This window comes from Ruditapes philippinarum, unplaced genomic scaffold (assembly GCF_026571515.1).
Source record: "Ruditapes philippinarum isolate M1 unplaced genomic scaffold, ASM2657151v2 ctg4831_1_1_1_1, whole genome shotgun sequence".
Lineage (NCBI taxonomy): Eukaryota > Metazoa > Mollusca > Bivalvia > Venerida > Veneridae > Ruditapes > Ruditapes philippinarum.
Window position 1 is genome coordinate 860 of NW_026851890.1, and position 10,590 is coordinate 11,449.

Sequence of the window (10,590 nt, forward strand, 5' to 3'; positions counted from 1 at the left end):
CCTTTGAAGTTTTCTTAATTTTTAATTTTAAATTTAAATTTTTAAAACTTGAAAATTTTCCTTTTGTCTTACGGGCGGGGGGGGACAACCTGGGCAATTTGGCAATTTAATTTTTACTGCCCCTGCTTTATTTTTAAATTTAAAGATTTTTTCAATAAAATTATAGAAATATAAGATCCGCTTTTTTTGTAGCCATCTATCAAATTTTTTCTGCAATTATTTTGGTATTTTTTCCCTTTATATTTGGGAAGGTTTCAAGTACGACAAGGGACGGTAAGTTTTGGGGGCTTTTTCAATCAAAAATTTCTAATTCAAATTTTTAAAACATTTTACTGATCATCATAGAAATTATTTGGAAAAAAAAAAACCACCAATTTTTTGTAAAACAAAACGAACAATAAATTGTAAGACAATGTCTATAATCTAGATATACGAGGGGTTATCCAAAAATTCGTGGACTTTCTTTGTTGCGTAAAATTAATTTGAGATATTAATTTGAAATTCTTACACTGCTTAGAAGAATTAATAACAAATAAACACAGAAAAATTCATGTGAAAAGCTTCTTACATTACAACAATATTTAATTTTACATAAACACATGTCGGCGACAGCGGCGCACTCCAAAAAATTATTGACGTCAACGTCATAATATTAACGTACAATTTGTGCTTCAACGTTACGCAGTCAATGACTGTTACTGCTTCTCAAAAGTAATGTCCATTACTAATTTTTTATGCCACTTTAACACTAATGATCGTGAAAATATTCTTTTCTCTGTTCGTCTGCTGATTTTTTTATCAAATGTTTCTGTAGGTGTCATTTCAAAATTGCAATAAAATTTTATGATTGTTTATGATCATGCGATTTTCTAATTATCGCGTGTCCGTCATTTTCTCCTGTTGTAAAACAATAAAGGCGTCTGGCGTTTCTAGCGATATCAAACAAAAATAAAGGTAAATGACGTCCATTAATTTTAAAGAATTACTTAAATGACAATCAATAGAAGAAACATGCGATGTTCAGCGGGTTTTCTAACGTTATTTTTTAGTTTTTTTAGCAAGAAAGTATACGATGACTTACAGCGCTTTTCTACCGTGCGCCGGGTGACGTGTATGTGCTTATTTAAAAGCAATATAAAATCATTATTTATTGATACAATTAACTGTTCCTTTCAAAATGTGTTGATAATATTCTACAATGTATGCTGATAAATTTTCATTACAATACACGTTGACGTTCAAGAGATATTTAAAAAGTCCACGAATTTTTGGATAACCCCTCGTATCTATCACACATGCCCAGTGGACATAAAAACTGCAGACAAAATTGTACAACTTTATACCTAATCTATTGACTAGATCAGGCTTTCCTCTGTTATATTTGCTAAGATAAATTGATTGCTGCGTGGCTCTTTTTTTTTTTTTGGTGGGAAAAATAACTCCATGAAACAGCTAAACCGACAAAATGGGCATTGATTCTGCATGAAATATAAGACCATGAATTGATTCTTTTTTTCTAAAGGAAGAAATTCAATAAATGCCATGAAAACACACTTTAAAAAAATCTGCTATATCAGCACTTTCAATGGGATATTCGTTTACAATGGCCCGTTGCATGAGAAAATCATGTTTGTTTATTTGTTTTTTTGATTGGCTCTGTGTTGCAATTATGAATGAAAATCTCACGTAGTCTTATACAAACATATAATATTCTTCCCGATATATTTTGGACAAAGATAAAAACAAAGTGGTGGCATGGCGGAGTGGTCAAACGCTTCAGACTAGTAATCTACTGATCACTACCTGCATGGGTTCAAGGTTTTAGTTCAATCAAGACTGTGAAGGTCATATGGTGACCTTCCAGCTCTACTGGAGGAGGAAGATCTCAGGTGACCTTTTGTGCATTTTTTCAGGCACCTGAGCAGAAACACCAACATTAGAAGTAAAGATCAGCACTTACCTAGTGTAGCCATGTGCTCCCCTTCCATGAGGTCTTCATTGAAACTAAAATCTTCACCCTGGCTTGACTCCATACTCTGTGTATCATTTACCTGTCTACCAGAACTGTCAAATAAAATCAAAATAATAATGATACCGAGTCTTGCCATTTTTACTTTTTACCTTTTTTCATTAAAAATTTAATATCAATTTGTCTTTATATCATTACATGTATTTACAATTTTTTTTTGCAAATCTTTGCAACCTGCAGAAATTTTTTGTTTGTTTTTTTACTAACATTTTAAACATTTACAATACCATTTTCAGTACTCAAGTATTTGGTCATTCTTCCAATTGAGTACACAAACAGTTACTCAGAAAATTTCTAAGGACTTTTAAATTAAATGAATTATATAAACATTTTTCATCTATCTTGGAAATACAAAATTTCTATTTCACTTAGTTTTATCATTTACAACAAAAGTAAGAAAAGATACATCTCTCTACTGAGTAGTCAGTACTGTAGTATAAATTTTGTTAACAGATACTCGAATGTTTGATCCAGTATTTGACAAACCAGTTACTTGTTGCCAGAGGAAAGTCATTGCTAGCATGCATGTTTAACAGGATGCTTTATCAATACAATGGAAGTAGTGTTGTGACATGGACTGTAAGAAGAAAGAAGACACAATTACTACAAGGATACTTTCAACATGTTGGAAGATTTACCTAGATTTTGAAGGGGTTGTATCTTGAAGTCGTGACAAATGATTGACAGCATTATCCTGGACTCTTGCAGGGAAGGTGTGGTTATCTGACTGCCGAGCAGCACTGTGGGCGGAGTTCTGTTGTGGGCGTGGCAAAGGTGGACTCCCTACCTGCCTGTCTGACTGGGGTAAACCTTGCTGAGCTCTGGAAACTTGAGGGGAGTGGATGTTTGTCGGTCTACTAGCCGAGGCAGCATTCGTCTGAGATCTCACAACCTGAGGGGCGGGGCCAGTTGTGTATTGAGCTAGATGGGCGGAGTTTTCTGCAGCCATTTGACAACTGTGCATTGTTGTCCTGGATCTCACGTTGTAGGACTTGAGTTGACCTGACGCAGTGATTCTACCTGTCTGAGTAGATCATCATAAGAGGACATGTCTTACATTTACCATGGAAACCACTGTAATCGCATCCTAGAAAATAAAATTATATATCATTAATATAATGCTAAAAAATACAAAACAACACATCTGATCCTAATCTGAGATAGGATACAGTGCCAAGAAACAAATATAAATATTTTATTTGACGTTTGACCTCTTGTGACCTTGACCTTTATTTTGCATCTTATCCTAAACTGTACATTATCAAATTCATCTTCATCTAGATATCATATTGAAGCATGTAACACTTAATGAAAATGATAAACCAGAAATTTGGACTGTGGGTGGACAGAAAAGTGAAAATCTATAAACCACCACCTTCTTTGTGAGGACTATAAAATTTTCTATTGCAGAAATATTTGTGATTCACTGGAAAAAATAGAATTTGAACTGTGATACAATGAATATACTCCATAATGGGGTGCACATTTGTTTAAAGTTTACCTAAATTGCATCAAAATTAGATGTATCATTCCTTACATAATGCACTAAGATAAAAAAAAAGTTCCATTCAACAAACGAAATTATTAAATTGCATTTTGTCACCTTAGTGGGGTTACGAGTTAAGTCCTTCTAAAATCAATAGAAGTTAAACCAGTTATTGCACTAAGGTGAACAAACTTCACCAGAATAATTATAGAATATAAACCTTTAAGCAAATTGGAGAACAATCAAATAAATTAAAACATTAAATTTACACAAGAACTGAGCATAACTTTTTACCTGTTCACTAATAAAAGGCCATACATATTTATAAGTTTAACTGCACCCAATCTTTGCCTATCAAATTTTAAAATTCCAAAAACCAATTAAATTCCAAATTAAACACTATATTACCCAAGTAAATCGTTCACAAATGTATTGTAATGAAAAATGTATAAAAGCACACAAAGAGGCTGGTAAAAATGGAACAAACAATTGAAACAAAAGCGAACTATTCTGTGATCAAGTGGCAGAGTTACAGATCAATGCAATGGTTATTTGGATTGTGTTTAACTTTAATAATTCCATTGATTCCATGACCACTTACAAGAAAATATGAACAATAGAACTGTATCAATTAATAATAAGTTTATATACAAGTGAGTTGTAATAATAGATTTTAACAATGTGTTAAAATGTAGACAATAAATTTTTAACCGTTTAGCATGCTTTCAATCTTAGAGCCGTCTCAGGCTTTGAATTTGTCAAAATAAGTAAATATAGTTGTTAATAGGTTAAATGTGGCCTATTTTAGTATTAAAGTTAATAACCATTAACTAAATATTAAACAAGCTAAACCTTGGAAAAGATTGTTAGCCTGCTTGCAACTTTGCCCAATTATCTATTACCAAACTATCTGTTCACTTATAAATGGGCCAGTTATTTTCACATGAACACTATTAAAAAACAAAAAACAACACTGCATCAAAAAATGTGGAAATTTGTGCTGTGTTATAACGAGCTGTCAGTAGTCAAATTTATATTTCAATCTCTAGTAAAACCTTTTATTGGAAATTAAAGCTGGATGAGTCATCCTTATATAGATCTCCTTCACACTGTTCCAGGAATGATCCAATATCTAAACAGTATCTCCAACACAGTGACATTTTATTCCATATTTATTCCATTCACTTCAACACTGGGAGCATGATAAAAATGCCACAGTAAAAATTATATGGTCATCAAAATAATTGAACCGCGTCACGACAAAACCAACATATGGGTTTGCGACCAGCATGGATCCATGCTGTTCGCTTACCAACTCTATAACAAGTAGAGCAACTGATAGAGGACAGTATGGATCCTGATCAGACTGTGCGGATGCGCAGGCTGGTCTGGATCCATGCCGGTCGCAAACCCACTATGTTGGTTTTGTCGTGTCGCGGCTCATATGTCAACTATGATGTCAGAGCTTATATTTCCATAAATTTCTATGATAGCTAAGCCTTGCTTCATTCAAGTCTAAAGGGAGCTGCTTTTTTGTTGTTGTTGTTGTTTTAACTTATGCGACTGTCCAGGTTTAATGACGAAGGAATACCTGAGATATACTGGATGACACAAGTAATGATGTCCAAAACTAATGTGCCTAGTCTAGACACCATTATTCAGGCTATACTAGTCCTTGGACATCATTACTTGTGTATAGTCTGAATAATGGTGTCTAGACTAGGCACATTAATTTTAATATTAAGCATTACACTGGAACTACAGGTAAATAGACACTGGAAATGGTGTCCAGCCAGGAAATATTGTGTGTTAAAATAACCCTTTATTTGCTACAGCTTTTATTATTTCAATACTGGTACATGTACATGTACATGTACATTAAATTCCGTTATTACCAGAATTCATCTACATTATTTGCACACTTTTGTTTTTAGAAACCTTTCATGATTATAACATTCGTCAAAATTCATTTGTTATGTTATTTAGTACCAAAAGTCACATTGTACTACTATAATTATATTACCATATAATCATAATCGTTATAAGGTTTGAGATCTATCACAGAACATACAAGTGTGAAGGTCATTCAACCCTAAAACTTAATTTCCAGCATGTTTAATCAGCACAATCTATTATTCTTACAGTTAAAAGCTTACTGTTAATCCAAGAGCAAGAGACTAAAATAAAAATGTGAAAATAAAGTATATTGCCCGCTGGTTCATCTACCGTCTACAAGTTTCTGTCATTTATTACAAATACAATGATTGCTAATTACAAACTGGGTCAATAAAAGCTTTAATTCCAATTACCTGAGCACTATCTCCACTGGACGCCATTTTTAGAGACTGAACGACCCTCAAAATGGTTGTCATGAGGGACATATTATAGACTGAACGACGACACGAGGGGACATAAGACTGAACGAGCCTAAAAATGGTTGTCATGAGGGACATTAGACTGAACGACACTCAAAATGGTTGTCATGAGGGACATAATAGACTGAACGACGACACAAGGGGACATAAGACTGAATGACCCTAAAAATGGTTGTCACGAGGGACATTAGACTGAACGACACTCAAAATGGTTGACACGAGGGGACATAAGAAGGAATGACCCTAAAAATGGTTGACAGGAAGGGACATAAGACTGAATGACCCTCAATATTGTTGACAGGACGGGATATTAGACTGAATGATCCTCAAAATGGTTGACAGGAAGGGATATTAGACTGTAACTATGATCCTCAAAAAGGTTGACAGGATCAAGGGACATAAGACAAACTGATCATCAAAATGGTTGACAGGAAGGGACATAAGACTGAATGATCCTCAAAATGGTTGACACAAGGGACATAAGACTGAATGATCCTCAAAATGGTTGACAGGAAGGGATATTAGACTGTATGATCCTCAAAAAGGTTGACAGGATCAAGGGACATAAGACAAACTGATCATCAAAATGGTTGAAAGGAAGGGACATAAGACTGAATGATCCTCAAAATGGTTGACACAAGGGACATAAGACTGAATGATCCTCAAAATGGTTGACAGGATCAAGGGACATAAGACAAACTGATCATCAAAATGGTTGAAAGGAAGAGACATAAGACTGAATGATCCTCAAAATGGTTGACAGGATCAAGGGACATAAGACAAACTGATCATCAAAATGGTTGAAAGGAAAGGACATAACACTGTATGATCCTCAAAAAGGTTGACAGGATCAAGGGACATAAGACAAACTGATCATCAAAATGGTTGAAAGGAAGGGACATAAGACTGAATGATCCTCAAAATGGTTGACACAAGGGACATAAGACTGAATGATCCTCAAAATGGTTGACAGGAAGGGATATTAGACTGTATGATCCTCAAAAAGGTTGACAGGATCAAGGGACATAAGACAAACTCATCATCAAAATGGTTGACAGGAGGGGACATAAGACTGAATGAACCTCAAAATGGGTGTCACGAGGGACGTAAGACTGAATGACCCTCAAAATGTTTGACAAGAAGGGACATAAGACTGAATGATCCTCAAAATGGTTGACAGGATGGGACATAACACTGAATGATCTTCAAAATGGTTGACAGGAATGAACCTTAGACTGAAACTCATTATCAAAATGGTTGACAAGAGGGGACATAAGACTGAATGATACTCAAAACGGTTGACAAGATGGGACATAAGACTGAATGATCCTTAAATGGTTGACAGGGGGGACAAAAGACTGAATGACCCTTAAAATGGTTGAGAGGGGGGACAAAAGACTGAATGACCCTTAAAATGGTTGACAAGAGGGGACATAAGACTGAATGATTCTTAAATGGTTGACAGGAAGGGACCTTAGACAAACTCATTATCAAAATGGTTGACAGGAGGGGACATAAGACTAAATGATCCTCAAAACAGTTGACTAGATTGGACATAAGACTGAATGATCATCAAAATTGTTGACAGGAAGGGACATGACACTGAATGATCCTCAAAATGGTTGACAGGAAGGGACAAAAGACTGAATGACCCTTAAAATGGTTGACAGGAAGGGACATAAGACTGAATGACCCTAAAAATGGTTGACAGGAAAGGACATAAGACTGAATGATCCTCAAAATGGTTGACAAGATCGAGGGACAAAGGCTGAATGATCCTCAAAATGGTTGACAGGAAAGGACATAAGACTGAATGATCCTCAAAATGGTTGACAGTGGAGACATAACACTGAATGACCCTCAAATGGTAGACATGTAGGGACGTACGACTGAAAATCACTGAATGATACTTAAACTGATGGAAATATTATAATATAAATTACTTTGCTGTTAATGTAATGCATGTTGACTATGAAAGAATATTCAAGTTTCCCATAACAAAAAGGCCTGTTGCCCTGTAATGAATATATTTAAGTTTCACCTTAATGAATATATGCATGTTCCGCTAGATGATTATACAAGTTGTCTCTTCAACATGCCCTTCCCTATTAATGAATATGCAAGAAGCTTCTGTATGAATATGTAAGCTGCCACTTAATGCATATTCCAAGTTGCCCCTTAATAAATATGCAATACCACTTAACAAATATGTAAGTTGCTTCTGCCTGAATATTTAACCAGTCCAAATTGTCATTAAATGCATATATGCCAAGTTGCCCTTCATGAATATACATTTAGTTGCCCCTTAATGAATAATTGTTAGTTGTGTCTGAATAAATATTTAAGTTATCACTTAAAGAATATGCCAAGTTACCCATTATATTCAAGAAGTCCATGCATGATTATGTAATAAAATATCTTCCAAATAACATAACAAGGTATCAATAATGTAATATTCTGAAAACAAATAATAATCATTTGTATTATATAGACTCTTATTCAGTTCTTATAAACATCATATATAAAGTCATGATTGAAAATAAATCAAATCACACAACACACAGTTTTTTTAATACTCTTAAATATCAAGTTACTATTCATACCAACACCAACAATCAATACATTTGAGCCGCGTCACGACAAAACCAACATAATGGGTTTGAGACCAGCATGGATCCAGACCAGCCTGCGCATCCGGGCAGTCTGATCAGGATCCATGCTGTTCGCTATCTGTTTCAATACTTGTAATAGAGTTTGAAAGCTAAAAACAGGATGGATCCTGATAAGACTGCGCGGATGTGCAGGCTGGTCTGGATCCATGCTGCTTGCAAACTCATTACGTTAGTTTTGTCTTGACGCGGCTCATTTGTATTTTAATAAAAACATATAATTTCCCCCACACCGAAAATTATTAAAGAATGTATAGCTATATAGTACTAGTATTAAAATCAGATTCACCAGTTTTAATACTAAGTATCAAATTTTTAATACTAAGTATCAAAATACATTGATCAATAAAAGATACAAAACTCAGAAAATCAAAAAAAATCCATTAATAATTAAAACATCTACACAATATCATATTGATTAGATTCATAAAGAAAATCATTACAATTGTTAATAGAAATCATTAAAATTATTTAAATTCAAAAGCCTGATTATACTTTCAATGCAATCTACTAAAGAATTACTAAAATATTTCTAGTACATTGATGTCATTTGTATAAATGTTGAAACTTGGATGCTTATAATTTTTGACTTTATGTATACAGAAACACTTAATATTACAATGTACAGAAGTAATTTTTTTACTTTTTTCAACTTCAATGCAAAATATTTTAGATGAAAAAGCAAATAGAAAGTCAATAAATAGATGGGTTCTACCAGTCCTGTAGGTAAATAGTAAATACACACCATCTGACAAATGTGCATGGGCTGGCACAAAACTTGTTAATTGTGAAATAATTACAAACCACTAAGTCTTGATATAAAAAAATAATATAAGACCAGTAACTGTTGATAAATATACAATTTAACACACAAATTCTATGCATTACAGTTCGCTTTAATATATCAAAAAATAATTATAGATGACCAGTAATATTTATAATTACAAGTCAATACAGTAATAATAATTAATACAATTTAACACACAAATACATTACAGTTGGCTAATGGGGTAAATCCTAATTGTTTTTTCTTCTACCTTTTTTAGTATTATTTACCTCAAGATTACATTTCTGATTTCAAATTTGTTTTTCCCTTATCTCCCCAGCAATTTCACATACTGAACATTGTAAAAGTTTCTGCTCTATAAAAAACACACATACAGTGGTATACATGTACATATAGAGATAGAGGGAGACACACATATAATTATTGGAAACCACTTGAAGACAGCCCCCTGTAATGACAGAGTAAAAACATTGGAGCTAACACTCCAAGAAGCATTAAGGTAATGTCAACAGTGACTCACTGTACCTTCTTATTGATCTAAATTGCCATGGACTCAAAACTATAATTACTATTAAACAGAAAAATCAATTCTCTCCCTCTCTTCTCAGCAATGATTTTTCAGTTTCCAAGCTATTTCAAGCTAAGCACTGCTTATTTTACCAATATATCATACAACTTATTTCCAGTTCAAGGGAAGCAACTTTCCTTTTGCTTATGATAACAATCAATGATTTTCCCCCTATATTTTACAGCCAAATAATTTAAGGCTGCTTCCCTTACCACAAGAAAGCTATACATTATCCCCAAAAAATACTATATTTTCCCCTGAAACGCCCTGTGCACATTCTTCACCAGAACCCTGACTTTACAGCATCAGCTAGAAGACAGAAAGCTGTCTATATAGATAACCTCTATTATTTACCATACATGTTTAATTAAAATGAAATTGAAAATTTTATAAAATATGTTGGTGAAGTCCATTCTCAGATGTTGGGATTTGATTTCAGGTTTTAAAAGTCAGCTGAGCTTCAGAAAACAAAAGAAAGACTGAATTTGAGACGGATCAATTACAATACAATGCTTACAGGTAAAGGATGTTTTACATGACTTCTGGTGTTGGTTTAATTACACATGCCCTATTTTGTTAAGTGATGTAGACAATGTCTTACACTGTGGATGACATCCTCACTGCAGTGATTCAGCTTAATAGGCTCATCATCATTATGTAACCAAATTTGTCCCTA

At 33.9% G+C, this 10,590-nt stretch overlaps 1 protein-coding gene across 1 annotated transcript; it reads right to left on the minus strand.

The window, feature by feature from the left end:
* Positions 1-1,923: 1,923 nt before the first annotated feature.
* On the minus strand, positions 1,924-2,978 carry LOC132741942 (uncharacterized). Its single transcript, XM_060730217.1, has 2 exons — positions 2,668-2,978; positions 1,924-2,064 (listed from the first exon to the last, which is right to left on the minus strand). Exons 1-2 carry the CDS (start codon positions 2,976-2,978, stop codon positions 1,950-1,952), a joined length of 426 nt encoding a protein of 141 aa, XP_060586200.1. The 3' UTR covers positions 1,924-1,949.
* Positions 2,979-10,590: the final 7,612 nt, after the last annotated feature.

Bases quoted from the DNA above. Each gene is read 5' to 3' on its own strand.
- LOC132741942 (XM_060730217.1), bottom strand. From the start codon at position 2,978: ATGGCTGCAGAAAACTCCGCCCATCTAGCTCAATACACAACTGGCCCC. The intron at 2,065-2,667 runs GTAAATCTTCCA...TTTATTTGACAG, and splicing joins ACAACCCCTTCAAAATCTAG to TTCTGGTAGACAGGTAAATG.